The sequence below is a fragment of the Peromyscus californicus genome, unplaced genomic scaffold (genome assembly GCF_007827085.1).
Source record: "Peromyscus californicus insignis strain IS unplaced genomic scaffold, ASM782708v3 Scaffold_19__1_contigs__length_69161282, whole genome shotgun sequence".
Taxonomy (NCBI): domain Eukaryota; kingdom Metazoa; phylum Chordata; class Mammalia; order Rodentia; family Cricetidae; genus Peromyscus; species Peromyscus californicus.
Genome location: NW_026294491.1, coordinates 9,470,936 through 9,490,600, shown reverse-complemented (window position 1 = coordinate 9,490,600; position 19,665 = coordinate 9,470,936). Strand labels below are relative to the sequence as shown.

The 19,665-nt window shown below is 53.6% G+C and overlaps 2 protein-coding genes and 2 non-coding genes across 6 annotated transcripts in view; all 4 read right to left on the bottom strand.

Moving 5' to 3' along the window:
* Window positions 1-1,179: 1,179 nt before the first annotated feature.
* Window positions 1,180-5,404, bottom strand: Lrrc3 (leucine rich repeat containing 3). Of its 2 annotated transcripts, none has more exons than XM_052744558.1 (2): window positions 5,053-5,404; window positions 1,180-4,380 (listed from the first exon to the last, which is right to left on the bottom strand). In XM_052744558.1, the coding sequence occupies exons 1-2, from the start codon at window positions 5,378-5,380 to the stop codon at window positions 3,476-3,478; spliced, it is 1,233 nt and encodes a 410-aa protein (XP_052600518.1). In that variant the 5' UTR covers window positions 5,381-5,404; the 3' UTR covers window positions 1,180-3,475. The 2 variants fall into 2 exon arrangements, with proteins under 2 accessions (XP_052600518.1, XP_052600519.1); XM_052744559.1 differs by lacking the exon at window positions 5,053-5,404 and adding an exon at window positions 4,835-5,017.
* A 4,924-nt stretch (window positions 5,405-10,328) lies between these two features.
* Window positions 10,329-19,665, bottom strand: part of Trpm2 (transient receptor potential cation channel subfamily M member 2) — a 50,126-nt gene continuing 40,789 nt past the window's right edge. For both annotated transcript variants that reach the window (XM_052744556.1, XM_052744557.1), the window contains 7 exons: window positions 19,352-19,428; window positions 18,990-19,091; window positions 16,390-16,476; window positions 15,455-15,560; window positions 14,197-14,298; window positions 12,928-13,044; window positions 10,329-11,990 (listed from right to left, as the gene is read on the bottom strand). In XM_052744556.1, the coding sequence (XP_052600516.1) occupies window positions 11,844-11,990; window positions 12,928-13,044; window positions 14,197-14,298; window positions 15,455-15,560; window positions 16,390-16,476; window positions 18,990-19,091; window positions 19,352-19,428 (738 nt within the window). In that variant the 3' untranslated portion in view covers window positions 10,329-11,843. The remainder of the gene's footprint in view (window positions 11,991-12,927; window positions 13,045-14,196; window positions 14,299-15,454; window positions 15,561-16,389; window positions 16,477-18,989; window positions 19,092-19,351; window positions 19,429-19,665) is intronic.
* Window positions 14,255-14,330, bottom strand: LOC128115111 (Z6 small nucleolar RNA). Its single transcript, XR_008220004.1, has one exon. It is a non-coding gene; the product is annotated as a Z6 small nucleolar RNA (small nucleolar RNA).
* Window positions 15,443-15,501, bottom strand: LOC128115110 (Z6 small nucleolar RNA). Its single transcript, XR_008220003.1, has one exon. It is a non-coding gene; the product is annotated as a Z6 small nucleolar RNA (small nucleolar RNA).

Sequence of the window (19,665 nt, the reverse complement as noted above, 5' to 3'; positions counted from 1 at the left end):
ATTCAGGAGACTTTGTCTCTGGCATGGCCCTAGTGTGGCCTGTAAGCCTGTGGAGCATCATTGCGTGGAAACACCTGCACGATCCAGGTGCTGCTGGCCCAGCCTGGAGGTCACACTGAACGCTTCTCTGGAAGTATGCTGCCAAATGACGACCCTTTCCTAGGATATGAGAGTGGAATTCTGACATGTAGTGTTTACCAATTTCCTTGGTGTAGTGTAGCACCTCAACATGGTCAGATTGAAAGTGGTATGGCGCAAGCTGGCTCCCAACATTCCTGATACCTCATGATCAGCAGGATGCGGCTCTAACCATCAGTTGGAGATGCCCTCCCAGCTGTGAGGACCTGCAGACACTGACAGGGATGCAAGGGACAGGTGTCAGCTGCAGTTGATGACACAATCCCCATCACCAGCTTTTGGCACAAAGAGCTTTATTGGGGGTTCACAGAAAGGCTGAGGAGGGAACAGATCCGGTTCAGGACTGGGCTTCCAGGAAAGGCAACTCAGAAGCCATCCTAGGTTGCTGCATGGCTGAGAGCTGCCACGGGTCCAGAACACTCCATCTCAGTCTACGACTTACCATCCACCATCTCTGACCCCACCCAAGGAACTCAGTTTAGAACCATGTCTTAGGAAACCACATGTGACTAGTGAGAGGGGAAGCGTCCAGAGGGACCAGTGACTAGGACCTGGGACGGTGACTTTATACTGACTGAGGTGGGAGTGGGGTGAACAACACTGAGACAAGTGGCACAAACCGCCCACTGTGCCTGAAGGACATTTGGGCACCTCTGTTTGTGTGGCAAGGTCCCACCTGCCTTCCAGAGTCTGGGGCGGGTAGAGAAGAGGAGCAGACCTCTTCTGACCCCCCAGAGTCTCTAGGATCTAGAGGGTCTGTGCAGGGTTGGAGAGGAAGAGCATCTCATTCAAGGGTGGAAGGATGCGGAAGCTGGTGGAAGCAGATGGGATCCAGGGAGAAAGAGCATCTCAGTGCACTGCTCCCCTCCCCCCCACCCGCTGCAGCGAGTCTCCATCAGCGAGTCCAGCCTCATACACTTCTCCTGTGAGCTGGTCATGGAAGGGAAGATAGAGGACAGGGAATGGCATGGCAGGGAGATGGGACTCCAAAGAAGCAGGGTTGGGAGCCTGGATGAGGAGGAGAGTACTGGGGTCTCTGGGGTTCTAACAGGAGGAGGCGCAGCTTTCTCCAGGCTCCATCCACATAGACTGTCCCTGCCTTCTCTTTCCAGCAGGGGCTGGGCAGGAGCCCTGTTGATGCACAACCAGGTAGGGCCAAGCCCTAGGCTAAGGGTAGCAAGCCTGGCAGCGAGTTGAGCAGCCTGGGAAGGAGTCCTACCCCTGTGTATCTAAAGGGCCCACCCACTGGGTGATTCTGGGACAAGAGCAAGAGAAGAGCTCTGGGGTGCTGACCTCACCACCCAGCCTCCATCCATTCTCTTTCCTGACCTGGCCATGGCCACGGGACAGACCTGCTGGACAGTGGCAGGTTCCTGAGACAGAGAGGGCCTCCCTCCTAAAGTAGGGTAGTGGAAGGGCTGCAGGGGCCCACTACCACCTGCATTGTGGCACCAGCCAGGAAGCAGCTCCATGCATCACACCACACAATAAGAGGACCACAAGCCATATCCTCTGCATCAGCACCTCTGGAGTAGGTGCCAGGCTGGGGGTGTCCCTGTTCATGGGGCAGACACAGTCACTCTCCGAACTGCCACAGCAGCAGGATAGCACCCAGTCTTAATCCAAGCCCTCAGCTCGGGCTTCTAGCCTCTTCTCCTTGCGACAGAACCCTCCAGGTCCAGACCACTCTGCCCTCAGCACCTGCCTCCCCTGAACACTTAACCGGACACCATGGGTTGGCTATGTCTGTGCCATGCGGTCCAGGCAGCAGTCACACCAGTGTCTGGTGTCCCTAAGGAGGCTGCTCACGGTTCCGATTCTCACTGGAATGGGAACGGTGCTACTAACCCCTGCCAGGGCCTGATTCCTACAGCCCTGCAGATAGTGTAGCTTGGCCCAGTGCCGTGGGAGAATGGCGGGCAGGGTCTGAGCTCATCTAAGGCTTCAGATTAGTACTCCTCTCATATGGCACACACTGGGGATGGTGGCCCCAGGGCCACCATGTAGGTGTGAGCACTCAGCAGTGGGAGGAAGTCTGGAATTCATGAGTGTTTCTTTCTCATGTACTTCTGTGGCTGACAGTCATGTAACCTCAGGTGCCATGTCTCTTGGTGACAGAACTGTGGGCCACAGTGATGCTAAAACCAAGCCAGGCCGGGCCCCAGACACAGTCTCACCTTGTCCCTGCAGATCACAAGAGAATTTCCAAAAGAAGCAGAAGCCACAGTCCATTTCCACTGAAAGAGACATCTAGACCTGACACCCGACATCCACACAATCTATGCTCATTTGCTTCTTCCCCGAGTACTCAACATAGCTTAAGATAAAAACACTTATACAAAAAGACAGTAAATAATAAAACTGGAAGTTAATCAAGTAGGCGGCTGTAACATCTACCCCTGAACATGAAGTAAGATGGGTAAGAAAATTGACCAAAAAAGTAACGCTGGGATTTCAGCGAGGTGAAAAGAGAAAGTTCTTGTTGCTAGAGAAAAGCAGCATCCTGTGAATTGGCATGGAAACCTCAGACACCAGTCCCTCTTCCTTTGAAAAGCTGCTTTTGATATCGGCAGTAGAAAAGCAAGGCACAGGAGCCACTGTGATTGACAGGCTTCCACTGGCCAGGCACAGATGGGAGTGGCGGAAGCAGGGGAGGGCCGTAAGATGTCTGGCAGCGGGCACTGCCATGGTGAGCCCATGCTGGACCTTTCTCGTGTTTCCCCATTTCCTCCCTGTCAATGGACCAAAATTTTGGCACAAGGGCAACCCAAGCACTCCCAGAACAAAGGTCAGTGCGGGCCGGTACAGGCTGTCCTTTGCACTGACCTCTCCAGAAAGGTCTAGATCGCCAGTGCTTTGCTCTGGGAAAGGGCAACATCTTTGTTCAGATGTCCTGGGAGAGCAACGGTAAACAGAGTGAGCCATTCCCCAGCGGCAAAGCTGCTGATGCCTCTGATTGACAATGCTACAGCCATCCTCCCCACCAGGGCCCCATCTTCGTGTGCACGAATATCCACTTCCCACAGCACCGGGTAGAAAACGATGGCAGATCAGAGGGGTCGCAGACCTACACCACAAGCAGCCTGGGTTTGAGTGCCAGCTGAATCCAGCCCTGGCAAGGTCTTCCATTTCTCTAAACCTCAGTTTACCTACCCATTAAGATGGGCAAATCCCCTACTGTGCAGGCAGTGGCTGCTGAGACGAAATGCCAATGAAAGTGCTTTTGGAGCTGTGCAGAAGCAGTTGCAATGCACCTCCCCAGAACACAAGAGCACCATCACCTCCCCTGGTGCAGAAACCAGGACAGCCAGGCTCAGTGGCCCACCAGAGGCAGGCGCTAGGGCACAGGGCTGAGAGGCTCCTTGGAGACTGGCACACTAGGCAGGGACTTCAGGTACTCCAGGTGTCGCCTGGCATCTTCCTGGTTGTGGCGCACGTAGTACACGACATAGGCAATCACCATGGTGAACCAGCAGAACATGGTGACCAGCATGGCCACATCAGTGGTCTTCCGGTGGGTACTGCAGAAGCTGGCACCCGAGTCCAAGACCTGGATCAGTGGCTTCCCCACGAACTGCTCCTGTGCTGAGGTGTGGCAGGCAATTTCATCCACAGAGTCAGGGTCCAGTTTCAGCTCCCACAGGGCCTCCTGCAGAGCACACTCACAGTGCAGTGGATTGTGGGACAGGCGGATCTTGGCACTCAGCTTGCCCAGTGCGTCCTTTGGAATTCTTCGGATGCGATTGTGGGATAAATCCAGAAGCCGCAGGCCCCCAGCCAGACCTGAGAAGGCTGCAGGCCCAATGGCCTCGATGGCGTTATGGGACAGGTCCAGCTCCCTCAGCTGGGGCAGGTTCTGGAAGGCTCCATTGGGGACTCGGGAGATTCTGTTGGCATCTAGCTTCAAGAGCACCGTGTCCGCTGGGATGTCCCTAGGGATCTCCTGCAGGCCTTTTGAGCTGCAATGGACAGTCACAGCCCCAGCATGGTCAGGGCACTGGCAGGCCTGTGGGCAGGAGGCACCTAAGCGCAAGCAGAAGAGGATGAAAAAACAAGACCCTTGGGAGGGCGCCAGTGGGGATGAGGGGCTCTGTCTGCCCCTGGGGCCCATCTTGCCTCCACCTGACCCAGGTGGCTCTTCTCTACTGGGATTTGCAGGCGGGTGTCCTTCCCCACGTTGCGGGCAGTCATCCAACACAAACTCTGTGTCCTCACCTGCAGAAGAGCCTAATGGTCTCAGTTCTACAAGAAAAAGAGAAAGAGAGGTGGGGGGGTGACCAGCACTGCCCATTACCGTCCGTCTGGGAGGACAGAAAGCAGGGAGGGAAGGCGTCATAGACACACCAGGTTGGAGGCAGGGTTGCAGGCTATCAAACATACCTGCCTTGTAACTTACTCTGGAAGATTCCCAAGGCCACCCAGAGAAGCATCTCCCAGCTAAAAAAGACAACTAGAGCTAAACGCTGGCTGGAGACCGGCCCTAGCGAGATGGTTACAGAACCCTGCCCTTGCCCTGGTCACCCACCCATAGCTGGGGACCCAAGTCTGGGCGGAGGCCCAGGGATCCATCTCTCTCTCTCCCCTCCCCCAACTCCAGGCGAGTGCTGGCCAAGGGCTTCCCTCCCGATCTGTGCCAGCCAGGTCGGGCGGGGCAGGTGGCCGCGTGTGCCCATTTGTCCCTCAGCACTTCGGCTACCTGTGACACCTTGAAGACTGCGGCCATCAGTAGAGCTCGCGGGGCGCTCCGAAGCAGCAGCTCCACGCCCGCGGCGCTGGGGGCAGCGGAGAGGAAAAGCAGCCAGCCCCCTGCGTGCGGCCGGGCTGGGCGAGGAGCGGCGGCAGAGAGCAGGGTGGCAGGGCCGGGACACCGGGGCTCCGCGGGTGGGAGGCCACGCGGGCGGGTAGGGGCTTTACCTGAGCGGCCGTGGCTGCTCTGAGCCTTCCGAGCTTCCCGAAGCCTGGCCAGAGCTCTCCCAGCTCCGCGGCGAGCCGCCCCGCGCCCACCCAGCGGCCAGTAGAGGAGGGCGGCTGGCAAGCCCGGGCGGGAGGGGCGGGGGCCTTTGAGATAGGGGAGGGACCGGCAAGAGGAGGGGCAGGATGGTGGCGGGGTCGGAATAAGAGGGGTGAGGCCAGGGGGGCGGGGTTCTGCCTGTTGGGGCGGGGCCTTGAAGGGAGGGACAGGGTGGAGAGGCGCCTTGCTATAGGGATGGGACCGGTGAGAAGGGGTCCTGATAGGGGGCATTGGTGTTGTGTGCCTTAGGGGACGGGGCGGAGCCTGTTGTGGGTGAGAGGTGTCCAGGTAAGGGCGTGGTCTGAGTGTTGAGGGGCGGAGTCTCTGAGGGGCGGTCCTTGTGCTAGGAGAGGGGCCTGTAGGAGGAGGGGCTGGGTAGGGGAGAGTCTTGTTTGAGGGTCAAGGCCCTAAGGGGAAGGGCCTGATAGGGGAAGGTCTGTGTAGGGGCTGAGGCCTGTGTAAGGAAAGGTTAAACAGAGTTTATAAAAACGGTAGAAGACAGGGAGGGGAGAGGTGCGCAGGGTTGTGGGCGGGGTTCCGTGCGAGGGGCGGGGCCTGGTACAAGAACTGAACTGGCTGGGGCGGAGTCTAGGCGGGGCCTGGGAGGGCATGGGCGGGTTTAGGTATCGGCTTTCTGGGGCATTGGTAAGGGGAGTGTCCATGGGCGTGCCACGTGGCCAAGCCCGGCCCTGAGCATCCCCACCGCCTGACTGATGTCCCTCACCCCAAATCCCAGGTCCAGGGTGGAGACACCCTAAGAAGGCAGATAGGGGCATCTACCTGGGACCTGATCTTCAGCTCCAAACCTATCACCACCGGCCTCAGGAGGACCTCAGTCTCCCTTTGTCACCTGCCTTCTTCGGACAGTGGAGTCTGCATTTTCCACGACTTCTGTAAATGGCCTCCCATCACACAGGTTCTCTTTCAGACTCCTTATTTCGAGGTTCACCACGCTGAGTGGCTCTTGGGGCTGTGTGTGGGTCTCCCTAGGTCCAGTGTGTCAGTTTCTGGTCTGCTTACCTGTTCAGCTCCGGCCGGGTTTTGGTCTGGGGCTCTAACAGAAGGGCCATGAAGCACTGTGCAGCAGCAGCCTTGAATGAATACCCTGAAGGGCAGTCATGGCTGGAGCATGACTGACTTCTGGTTCCTCTGTCATACCAAATGAGGAGCCAGTGTCTCTCATTGGAGACACTCGGGGTGTGGAGTGTTGGCTTGACCTGTGGTGTGGGTCTGTGTCACCCCAGAGGTTCATGGTGTGGTCTGTTTCCTGTCTGCTCCATCACTCTGCTTTTAGCCGCGTTGTTTTCCTTGATTTTGAGTTGGGAGAGTTCTTTGAAAACATCCTTCTCAGACACATGGTTTGTTGTTTTTTTGTTTGTTTGTTTGTTTGTTTGTTTTCGTTTTTCGAGACAGGGTTTCTCTGTGTAGCTTTGCGCCTTTCCTGGGACTCGCTTGGTAGCCCAGGCTGGCCTCGAACTCACAGAGATCCACCTGGCTCTGCCTCCCGAGTGCTGGGATTAAAGGCGTGCGCCACCACCGCCCGGCCGACACATGGTTTGTAAATATTGTTCCTCAGTCTGTGTGGACTGATCTCCATTCTTCCCACAGTTTTTCCCACAGTTGGGTTGTAATTTTGAGGGAGTCTAATGGCGATTTTCTTTCTTTGGAGGATTATGATTTTGGGTGTCATATGTAAGATGCCTTTGCCTGAGGTAAAACCATGGGGTTTTATAGAGGTACAGATCTGGGTTTAGAGTTAATCTGGATACATAGTATGAGACATGGTATATGGACAGCCCATTTTGTCTGGATGTTGAGAGGATCATCCTTTCTCTAGTTTGCTGAGAATATTTTTTAAATCAAGAGTAGAGGTTGGATTTTGTTTTTGAAGGTCTGTTAACAGATTATATGGGATTATAGCAACTGATCTCCACGTGTTAAATTGGCCTCTGTTTGGGGAGAAAGCCCACTTGCTCATGATGTTATCGTCTTTGTATGTAGTTGAATTATTTACCATGTTTACAAGTGCTGAGTTTTCCCCTTTAGCCTAATGTTTTGTGTCACTCAAGAAAGTGACATCTCACCTCCAGTGCCCTGCGCTCCCCAGTGCCCTGCGCTTCCTCTCTGAGAATTCAGGATAGGCATGTATCAGTTGACTGTTGATCAACTCAGAATGACAGCTTGTGGGTTAAAGTGGCTTCTCCACTGTCTCACTTTTCCCAGTGGATTTCCACTCTGGACTTTCTTCTGTCCTCTGCTTGCACGTGTTTAATCCCCTCTTCGATTTCTAGTTTCCTCGGCTAGAGGCTGAGCTCCGGGGCACTGCTTCCTTCTCCAGCATAGGCACGCCCTCTCATCTTGTTTCAGCTGCATCCCAGAACTTTGGATTTTTTTTTAATTATCACCAAGTTTAAAATACTCTATAACCTCTCATTCTGCTTTTTAAAATAGGTATTTATTTTGTGCTTGTGTGGTCAGGCTAATGCCACCCACGTGTGTGGAGGTCAGAGGACAACTTGGAGACGTTGGTTCTCTCCTTCCACCACATGGGTCCTAGGGATCAAACTTGGGTCCTCAGGCTTGGCCGCAAGCATGACTTTCCCACTGAGGCATCTCATCAGCCTCTCCATTTCTTGTTTGTCCCATGAATTTAGCCGTATGTCATTCAAATTCCAGATGTTTGGAAAATTTCCAGCAATCTTTCTTTTATTGCTAACTTAATTCGATCCATTGTCAGAGCATATATTTTATGTTTATATTTTATGTTTCAGGACCTCTTAATTTTATTGAGACCCATTTATGGTCCAGAATCTGGAGATGGCTTGCACACACTCCAAATACTGTTCTTCTGCTCAGTGGGGTGTTCTGTATCTGGGATGGAGACTGCTGGCTAAGTTGCAGAGAAGCTTCTGGAATTACCAACTCACCTGCTTGCTCTAAAAGTGACCGATATGTGGGGACTGAATCCCTGGTTATAACTGTAGATTAAGGCCATCAAGATCGCTCAGCTGATGACAGCACCTACTGACGCCTGATAGTCTGAGTTCGATTCCCAGAATTCCTCAAAAGGAAGAGAGCACTGACTCTACAGTTGTCCTCTGACCTCCACATGTGTGCTGTGGTGCACACACACACACACACACACACACACACACACACACACCACAATAATAAATAACATATTTTTTGTCTGATTTGTTGTTGTTTTTTTTTTTGAAACAAGTTTCTCTGTATAGCTCTGGCTGTCCTGGATCTTGCTCTGTAGACCAGGCTGGCCTTGAACTCAGAGATCCACCTGCCTCTACCTCCCAAGTGCTGGGAGTAAGGGCATGAACCACCACCACCCAACTAAAATAAAATGTTAAAAAAATACATTTTAAAAAATTATAGATTACTCTACTTTTCGTGTGTGTGTGTCTGTGTTTGTGTATGTATGACTACATGAATGTATGTGTGTGAACACACATGTATACACGTGTTCTACAGGAAGTTGATCTTGAGTGTCTTCCTCAGTCTCCACCTTAGTTTTTGAGACAGTGTCTCTCACTTAACCCAGTGCTCACCAATTTGGCTCGTCTAGCTGGCCAGCAAGCCCCAGGAATCCTCCTGTCTCCACCTCCCCAGCACTGAGACTACAGGCACATGATGCTGTGCCTGGCTCTTTTGACATGGGTGCTGGGAGTCTGAACTCAGTTTCTCATGCTCACGCAGCAAGCACGTTACCAACCGAACTGTCTCCCCAGTGTCTGCTCCGCTCATGTTGAACCCTCATGTTTTGACCCCATGTGTTCTTGACTAACTGACCCTATTGTCACTGTGAATTGGTCCTGTGGATCCCTAGAAATCCCCCTTGTCTTCTGTTAATACAGCCAGGCCAGCTTCCTTTTGGTCGAGTGAAGGTAGGACGTTCCCACCTGTCCTTCCTCATCACATAAGGGGACTTTCCATTTCAAGCCACTTCCTTCAAGGTCCCACAGTGTCGATGCAGTGCTCGAAACCAATCAACTCCAGAGGGAAAAAACAGTAACTCCACAGCGGAGAAAGTGCGTCCGTGTGGCCAGCTGTGCTGGTTGCTCTTCCCATTGCTGAACAATTTGACAAGCGACTTACAGGAGGATTGGTTCTGGTTAATAGTTTGAGGCTGCTGTCCTGGTTGGGAAGACAGCAGGTGCCCGTCCACAGCCCGGAAGGCAGGATTTGTTCAAGACTCGCTTACTCCCATCTTAGAGGACCAGGAAGCAAAATGACTGACTGATGGCATTCAGCTGCCTTTTTCCTTCCTCCTCTGTTATTCTACCTAAGCCCCCAGCCCATGGGATGGTGTCACCTTTACCAGTTTAAATGAGGTGGGTCTTCCTGTCTCATTTAAACTCCTCTAGAAACACTCTCACAGACATGTCTAGAGGTGTTCTTCAGCCTTCTAGATGATTCTAAGTCCCGCCAAGTTTATAATGATTAGTCATCACACAGGGGATATGTCTTTAGTGATCAGACAGATGGTAGCTACCCATCGAGAAGCATACAAGGCCTGCTCTGGTGATGTCCTGCCCAGTGACTCCCTTCATGCAGCTGTGAGAAGACAGCAGACATGCTCAAACACACTGTCCAGAATGACAGAGTGCTCAGGGATGAAAAGATCACTACAGACAGCAGAAGTCTGAATCACTGATGCAGATGGAGGAAGCTAAGCAGTCAGTGACAACTGGTCTACCTCAGTGCAATGGGCTCCTAAGATGAAAGACAGCTATGGGAAATCCAGAGAAACTGAGTCAGCATTGCAGCTAGACTGCAGCTGGTTGGCCTCTGGTGTCTCCTGGCACTGCTGTCTTGGTTTAAAGGATGGCTGGGAGGGAGAAGGGCGCTAAGCAACCCCTCAACACATCTTTGTGTCCTCATCTCCTGCATTGGACTAGGCATTTGGGCCCATAACTTGAACATTGGAGGCTTGGACCCTAGCATGGTACTTCAGGAAGGTGGTGGAATCTTTGGGATGTGGGACTCAATGGGGGAGGGGGAATCTTAGGTCATTGTGGAGGTACCCTTGAAGGAAACAATGGCCTGCATCTCTCAGCTGGTGGACCTGTGATTGGTTTGTTCTGCTCCCATACGCTCGCTCCACACCCACCCTTGTCCATCATACCATCAGCACGTGCAATGACTCAATCTCAGGACACAGGGACACAGCCAGAGCAGAGCCAGTCATTTTTAAGATACGTTTTCTCAACAGCATGGGCCAGACAGAGCCTCCTCCTTTGTACCGCTGGAATCCTTGTTTCTCCCAGAATTCCTAGATCTCCCAGGATTCCTGGATCTCCAGGGCTTCCTGGATCCTCCAGACTTCCTGACTTTCTGCATTGTTTTGAAGCCTGAACTGGAAAAAGGACACCGCTGCCCCCAGGACTGTGTCCTCTCAGGTTCCATGGAGCCACGCGGCAGCCCTCACTGGGCTACCTGTTGCTTCCCAGAGACCCAAGACTTGTGTTGCTTGGCAGGAAATGTCAATCAGACCACTTCCTTCTGGGCATCTAGGCTTCTTTCCTGGGAACCAGGCTGCCTCCACTGGTTCATGCCAGCTCAGAATATGTCCCCCAATCTACTGGGAGAGGCCCTGCCCCCCACCCCAGAGTTCACATGCTTTCCTTTGTTCCGGTGGTCCAAGTTGAGTCCTGGACTTTTTCGAGATTAATTTTTATTTTTTTATTTTATTTATCTTTTTTTGTTTGTTTGTTTGTTTGTTTTCGAGCAGGGTTTCTCTGTGTGGCTTTGGAGCCTGTCCTGAAACTTGCTCTGTAGCCCAGGCTGGCCTCGAACTCACAGAGATCCACCTGCCTCTGCCTCCCAAACTCTTTAATCCCAAGGGATTAAAGGCATGCACCACCACTGCCCGGCAAGATTAATTTTTAGATAGACTGATCATACCAGTCCTTTATTGTCCCATCCCATTAAACCTCAGCATTGCCCACCCCTACCCCAGCTTCAGAGTTGGTCTTGTAGCCAGTACCAATCCCTGAGTCATAGGTCACCCTGTCAGAGAATGGTACATTCCTCTAGAGGCCGTGACAGGATGCACTGTCTTCTTCTGATACTTTCTGTATCCAGCAGGTCAGCTGGAGCTGGGGGATGCCCTGCTTGAGTGCTTTCCGAAGAGCACTTCTAAAGTCTAGGGATGACGATCATTCATCTCAAAGCCCTCACTGCCTCCCCAGTGCCTGTGACCCAGCACCGGCCAGGAATCATGAGGACAGTGTCTCTTCCTGAAGGAGATCCAGCCTCTATCTGCCTTCTGCCTAGGATAGAAGGCTCCCACAATGAGGACAGAAGTCCCTCCAGGAGATAGCACCTGCCCCAGAGGGAGCACTTCCAGTCAGGATTATGGGTAGTGGCAGCATCTGGCTGGACAGGGCCCCATAAAGCCAAGGTCAAGGCATGGTACCTGAGGACACAGGCACCAGGAGCCACTGAATACACTCTGTCCTCATCCGTAATCCCGTTGTAGCAGAGGTGACTTTCAGGACAGCACCTCTGGGGACTTGTTAAGATCCTATGGTCACCCCAACCCAGCACCACAACCTACCACCCCAACCCAGTACCCTAGTCTGCCACCCAGACCAAGATAAAGCAGCCCAAGTGGTGTTGGGGAACATTGGTGGCTAGCCATGCCTGCCCCTGGAGCTAGTTCCACCAGAAGCCACAGTCAGAAGTGAGCTCCAAACAGCGAGGCCACCTTTTGGAGGATGGTCTTGTGGTTTGCATACAGGGGGATGCGCCGATCCACCACCTGCCATTCAGTAGACATCTGCAGGCCGTAGGTCGACTCCTTTGGATCATGGGTGCGCAGGTTCTGCAAGGACAAACAGCCTGTGTCCACCCAGCAACCTGAATCCTCAGGCGGCAGGGGCCAGTGCAGCCTACAAGATTGCCTCCCACCCATAGCCAGCTTTACTGTATGACACAAGATCACCTGCTCTGGGTGCCTGAGCTGGCCCTGCTGGACACCAGAGGCCAAAATGAATGAAAGAGATGTGACCTTACTCAGAGGCCTTTAGCCTGCCAGGACAACCTGGATTTCACAGGGTGGGACTCTCCCACCCTGGTTCTAAATCAGCAATAGGGAGGAACTGTTCTCAGTGCCAGTGGACAAATGTCCTGTAAAGAGGGCACAGGGAGTGGAGAGGCCATACCAGCCTCTCTGGACATGGTCCTCAAGTCCTCCTGTGGCAGTTAATATTGACTGTCAACTTGACAAGATCCAGAATCACCTCGGAGACAGATCCCTAGGCAAGTCCATGAGAGGATGTCTAGATTGGATTAACTAAAGGGGGGAGGGTAAGAGCGTCTCTGAATGTGGATGGCACCATTCCCTGAGATGAGGTCCTGGGATACATAAAAGGGGGAGGTTGAGCTGAGGATCAGCATCCTATTTCCTGACCGCAGATGGAATGTGATCAGCTGGTCCATGCTCCTGCTGCCGTGACTTCCCAGCCATGGTCACTGCGAGCCAAGATAGACCCTAACCCTTACATTGCTTTTTCTCAAGTATTTGGTCACAGCAGTATAACTAATACACAGAAAAATAACTAATGTATCTCCTCACCAAACCACCTGAGTGCAGGCCCCTACTGCCTCTCCCTGGTGCCCCTTTGGTCCCTCCGTGATGAGCACCTGCCTCAGTCTCCTCACCCATGGACAGCTCTGTCAAGACCCCAAGGCAGACCCACTACTGAGAAGGCCCTGAGATGTGTCCAGAGCATTTCACCACGTGAAGGCTGGCCTCATACCTCTTCCAGACTCTTCAGCTCCACATCATTCTGGCCCTGGAAATGGATGCTGATAGCCACTGTCTCAATCCAGGCATTGTCTGTGTTCCTCGGGTCATCCACATACCCTTTGTACACCTGGAGGCCAGGACAGGGGTGAGCTATCAGGCCCCCAGTGATGGGGCCCTGACTCCCCAGGCCACCGTGGAAGAGCTCAGATCCACAGTGCCTCCTGGGGCAGGGTCTGAACATGGCTGGCCATCCTGTTCAGCCCCTGACCTGCCTCTCCCCCCTCCCCATGATTGAGGCTGCCCAGTACATGCTTTCTTCCTGGCCAGTCTCAAGCCCCACAGCCTCCTGACCCCACGACTAGCCTCTAGCACAAGTCAAGCATAGGACCCTGCTGCCTGCACTGGGAATCCTCAAGGATTCTGCTCAGGGGGAACCCAGACAGCAAAGGTCACTGCTACACACCACACTCAAAATGAGAGTTCAGAACAGCAATCCTTGAGATAAAGGCAGATGGCTACCCCAGGGCACAGGGGCTTCTTCGGGGGTGATGAGATGTTGGAACTAGATAGGGATGGTGGCCACAGAGTGTTAGCAGTTTATCAAAGTGAGGGAATTGCTCATTCTAGAGGAAGCCTCTGTCAGCCCCCTAGTGGAGCTAAGGAGAGATCCCAGGAAACTTAAATAGCCTCCAGGGGAAGGGGGCTAGCCTGGGCTTTCTCAAAGAGGGTGAAGTGCAGGCATTCCAGCCTCGTTGCTGGGTGTCCATGTTTATCCATGGAGTTACTCCAGATTTATGTGATATGAATTTTACTCTGGTAAGAAAAGAAATTGTTTTACATTGTAAGAGAGAAGGTAGTGGTGTCCAGGGAGGCGCTGTGCTGATGAAGCCATCCAATACTGTGGGACTTCTTAGGAAACAGCAGGTGCCACCAGCCACCACTCTTGTTCCTTAGACACAGAACAGCTGGACCACCCCTAGAGGGCTGTTGACATTGGTCACAGTATAGGCAGCAATACGTTAGTCCCAACGGACACGGAGATGAACTTGTAAATCTGGACTATACAGCATCTCAGCTGTTGAGAAAAAGGAGGTCATAGACTGCTCATGGCCCGTGTCCATCAGGAATGTACGTATCTGTGTGCAGAGAGTCTGGCTAAGGAAGGTGGAGGATCCTATAAAGAAGTAGGCATCAGAGCCCTGCCTAAGGATCCAGGCATGCAGGGACTCAGCACAGGGGCTCAACACACAGGGCTCAGTGCACAGGGAGTGGGTCCTACCTCTGTACCTTGCACCAGCAAGGTCTCAAAGGGCACCCAGAACTCTTGCCGGAGGACCCGCTTCAGCTTCCGTGGCAACATCTCCCCTGGTTCCCGAGACCCCTGAGCAGAGAGGAGATGAAGGCCAGTCAGCAAGGCAGGCAAGCTGGATCCCGGTCAATCCAGGAACCCATCTCTTCTGGCCACCTGCCCAGTGTAGGCAGCCAGCCAGCCCCCTGGAAAGCTGAAGGCGGCAGTGTCTGTCAGTCAAGGGTCAGCTCTCGGGCTGTGTGACACTGCCCAGACCCACCATCCGCGTCAGCAGTCCACAGCCTGCGCAGGAGCATGGGGCTAAAGAGGAGCAGGGACAGCCACTGTGACTCCATGAAGGCAACCAACCTCCCACCACCTCCCACCATGCTGGCACCAGAGAGGGACAGGCGCTGTCCCCTAATTGTGGGCTTGTCCTCAGTCCCTCCTGCCTGGTCCCTGCTGCTAGGCTATCAGCACCCAGTAAACCTAGATGCTGCCCTGACCCTGCAATTCAGCCTCTAGCCTGAAGACCCTAGTTGACACCACTGCCCCATACCACTTACAGGGACACGGGGATAGACAGAAGTCTTAAGAGCAGGACCGCTTTTTGTTGAGTTGGAGAAAACCACAGACCCAGGGAATCGGGACAGAGGAGAGGCCTTGCCAGATGGGCTACATTATAGATGCTGTGTGCCACAGCCAGGGTCAGGCTAGACTTGATCCTCCTGACAGGACAAGGCTCTCTGACCCCTGATCTAAGCTGGGCCTGGGGGTGAGGGGGCAGGAATAGCTGATCTGGGGGAAGAAATGATCAATATGGAGTCACATGGGCATGGATGGCCCGGGGCCTCTGCACCCCAATTCTGTCATTACTAAAGGGCCTCTGCAGTGCCCATTCAACTTTAGTCTCACAACCAGCTACCGTTCCTGAGGCAAAGGCCTGTGCAACACCCCAACCGTTAATCCTTAAACAGCAAGCACCCTCTGCCTTTAGGGCTCAACTCAGAATCTGAAGGGAGAAGCAACCCATGTCTAAGTCACTGTGAATTGTCCCAGTACTGAGCTCTGCCACCCAGGGCAGCCTGGCCTGGGATACACTAGACTGTGAGCCTGTGAGGGAGCCAGGGAGGGAGCTCCTGAGAGACACTGCACCATATCGGCTCACCCAGGGCGATGGGAGGCTGGGACTGTCCCTGTCCCTGCCAGTGACAGTGGGTGGGATGGACAGACACAGTGCCTGACTTACCCCCGGCAAGGCCCAGTGCTCGGAGTGGGGCAGCTTCATCACCAGCACCTCCAGCATCTTTCTGACGCTCTTCCGGCAGATGGCTCCGCCCTGGTTCCTCTTCCACCTACATGGGGGACCCACTTACACCTGCGGGGCCACGGGTGCCCTTGTGCGGAGCAGCTGCAGGGACTGGCTGGGCCTGGAGGCAGCATCGGACCCACTGCTGCCTCCCTCACAGCCCGTACCCCCCCACACCTCCCCCCGTTCTCCTCTCCCCTCTCTGCCCCCTCCATCTTCTTCTCTAAGCACCTAATCCCCAGGCAGAATAGAGACAGAAGCCACAGGGGGAAAGTCCATCCCTGCCTCTGACCCAATTGTCCAAGGCCACAGCCCTCTGGCCCTGAGAGAGCCCAGTGCCTTGTTGGCTCCATGCAGCCTGGGCTAAGACCCCCAGGGGATTCCCCAAGTGCAGCCAGTCAGAACCAGCCCAGAAGGTAGGTGGGACCCAGGGTCAGAAGCATCATGTGGTTAAAAGGCTTGAGAGGGGAACACGTGGGTGTGCACACAAGGCTGTGTAAGAGTGTGGATAGGTACATATCCCCTGGTAGGAAAACTCCCAAATCTTAACCTTTCAGCGGGATTGTGGGTGGGTTTTGTTTTGTTTTACTTTTTGCAATTTCCGTAACTTTTTCTCTTTAGTAGAAGCTCTAGACCGTTTTTATCAGCCCTCTATCAGGGCTAAGGAGGCACCCTAAGAAACTTAAGCAGCCTTCAGGGGAAAAGGGGTAGCCTAGGCTTTCTCAAAGAGGGTGGGACGCAGGGTATGTGTCTGTGTTCTTCCACACAGACTTCCACAAAGTATCAAGTACCAAGTCCATTCTCTAGGCCCTCAGAACACGTGGGGGTAGGGCTATCTTTGGAAGCAAGGTGCTGATGCCAGACACAGGGCTCACCGAGTAACCACCGGCTGCAGTGTGTGGTTGGGTCCAAACCAGCTGAGGCTTCCACGTCCACGCAACCCCGTACGGCCCATGGGGTTCCTAGGTTAGAAAGGATTAACTTAGCCTTTACACCTGCTAGAGACAGTGCTAAGAGGGAAACTGAGCAGCGGCATGGGCAGGTGGGGCCAAGTCACAATGGGCATAACAGGGATAGTGTGCCAGCTCCTGCCAACCTGTCCTGGCCCCTCTGAGATCTCCACAGGGTGAAGCCAGGGTTTCTGGTCAGTGTGCAACCACCCCGGCCAGCCCTCCTCCACAGAGAGGGTTAAACACTCAGAGGCCTATGTCTGATACTTGTGGCCACAAATGGGTAACTACGCTTGAAGCCAGGCTGAAGGGACCAGTCTGTGGATACATGGACTCACTGCACCCCTGGAGTACAGAGTGCTAATTACAGGCAGCACAGGGGCTTCTCACTGTGCCAGGGCCCCTCTCCCTCCTCTCATCCCACCAGACCTCATTCCAAATCAGGTCTAAGAATTGGTGGGCCTCATGTCTTCAACACTAAACAAGGGAGACACACCCCTGCACCACCAAAGGACGTGTGCAGCCTCCTCCACATATGACCCCCCCAGCCCACCACTCCACATCTGCCACCTGTGGACGGGCTCTGCTTCCTTCGGCAGCTCCTAATGCCCACCGACAGCCTCCCTCCCTTCTCTCGTCCATCTCTAACTGCTCAGCCGAGGTCCTGGTATTCCCACACCACCCAATGGGTTGGTACTGGCATGGAGCTATTGGGAGATGGAGCCCTTTGGAGGTGAGGCCTGGTGGGAGGCTTCAGGTCACTAGGATGCCCATTAAGGTGACAAGGGAACCCCAGCTTCCTTTTCCTCTCGTTTGCTTCCCAGCCATGAGGTGAGCAGCACTCTCCACTCCACACACTCTGCCATGACGGGGTTACCTCCCTGTCACAGGGCCACCAGGGCCACCTTGGCTCTGTACTAAAGGCTTTCAAACTGAGGCCACAATGACATTTCTTTGTTTCTTAGCTAGTTGTCCTAGGTGTTTTGTAACGACGGAAAGCTGACTGACTCAGCACCTCCTCTGCCTTAGACGAGCCCCCCCCCCACACACACACACACACACTTCAGCAGTGTGGCTCAAGTGAGGAACACTCACTCCAAACACTAGTGTAGAAGAGAAAAGATAATGCCTCCTTATCATCCGCACTTGTCCCCACCAAAGCTCACGTCAGATCCACCCTATCATTAGATACGTGGGGCGCTGGCGTCAGGTGGGGCCTTCAGGAAGTGATTGCTCACACAGACAATCCTAGCCATGTGACATCCTGCACCTCCTCTGCCTCCATCACCAAGAAGGCATCATTGGATGCAAGCCCTTGACCTTGGGCCAGAACCATGAGCCAAAATCAACCTTTTTTTCCATAACCTACTTAGTCCTCGGTATTCTATTATAAGTGACATAAAACAGACATAGCCAATGATTTCCTGGAAACTATGTCCAGGAAAATATAATTTAAGCAAAAACAGTTTGAGTCCTAACTACATAAGTATGTTATTGTATAAAAATTATTGGGGCTGGGAGATGACTCATTAGGAAACTTGTTGGCCATGCAAGCATGAGGACCGAAGTTCAAATCTTCGGAACTCATGTAAAAAAAAAAAAAAAAAAAGTGAGTGTGAAAGAACACACCTGTCCTCCCAGGGGTGGCAGAGACAGGAGGATCGCTGACCAGCCAGTTTAACCAACTGCTGAGCTCCCGTCTCATTGAGAGACCCTGCCTCAAAAAGTAAGTTGGAGAGTGATCGGGGAGACCCAACCCCTCTGGTCTACATGTGCACAAACACACAGGAGCACCCTGAGCCCTGTCAGGTCCCTCCTGCTCATCTGTTTCTACACAGCTGTCGTGGCAGCGGGTATTCACCTGTCATCCCAGCATTGCGGTCACTCATCCCACAACTGATATTCCTTCCCAAGCATTCTTCGCCCCATCCATCATGGCCCCATCATGAGGACACCCAGGCTAGAGCCCTGGTCTATTTCATGCAGCCTCTCCCCTGCTGCTCCAACCTCTGGCTCCAGGGACAATAGCCCACTCTCTGTATTCCCCAAAAACCCATCTGCCTCCCACTTCCCTCAGGCCCCACAGCGTCCTCTGCTCCACTGCTCCCCCTGCTGGCCACATCCCATCTGGAAGCACAGCGGTGTTTATGGGTCTCTTACTGTCTTCATATAAGTGGTAGATGCTGGGCAGGGTTACCATCCCTAATGTGGGCCCCCTAGCCACGAACTCTGGCAGCAGAATGCTCTCCTCACACCTGACTGTGGTCCCCACTTTACCAACCATGAGTCAGTCCCCAGGTACCAATAGACCCATGCACCTGGGACCCTGCTAGGGTGATACAGGAGCCTTCTTGGGAAAGATACAAAGAAAGGCTTTGTACCTTGAGCAGACTCTAAGGAAATGACACAAGTTGAGTTTCTTTTTCTCTTGTTTTCTTTTACCAGAAAGAAATACCAGCTTGCTCAGAGATGAATTCACCCCAAAGGCCAGCTTACTAACACCGGCTAAGGCTGGGCATACTCACAAAGGGAGCCCATCCTGGACCACATAGGCTCCATGGAAGCTACGACGGTCCGTTGGTCCATCCACAACATTGTAACTGATCTTCGACAGAGGTTCTGCCATGCTGGGGGCAAGAAAGAGGACATGTCCTAATAAGAGGGAGGTTATGGCAGAGCAGAGACACAGAGGGACAGGGGCTCAGCCTCTACTGGTAGCCCCAATTCAGTGACCACAGGCCTTTCCTTTGAGAGGGGCCTCTGGCCACAGGTCATGTCCATTGTCAGGATGAGTTGTGCCCTTGGGTCTCTGGGGCAGATGAAGCAGAGCCTGCCCAGGCCTACCCTAGGTGAATTCTGGGGTCTCTCTGGAGAAAGGGCCACTTACTCTCCCACAGGATCTGTGAGGGCCATGTCTTTCTTCTCAGCTGTGTAAAATGGGGGTTCGTAGATCAGAAACTCCGCCTACAACACAGCACATGAGCTTCCTTAGAGTTTTGCCCTACTTCCAGGCAAGCAAGGCGGGGGGGGGGGGGGGGGGGGGGGGCTGGGCTACAAATGGGCCCAAGAGCAGCTACAGCTGAGGCCACTACCCAACCAAGACCAAACGTCCTCCCCAGGTGTGCATGGGCATCTCTCAGCCCTGGGAGAGCTGAGGGAGAATTCCAGATGCACACTCCAATGGGACCAGCCCAAGCATTG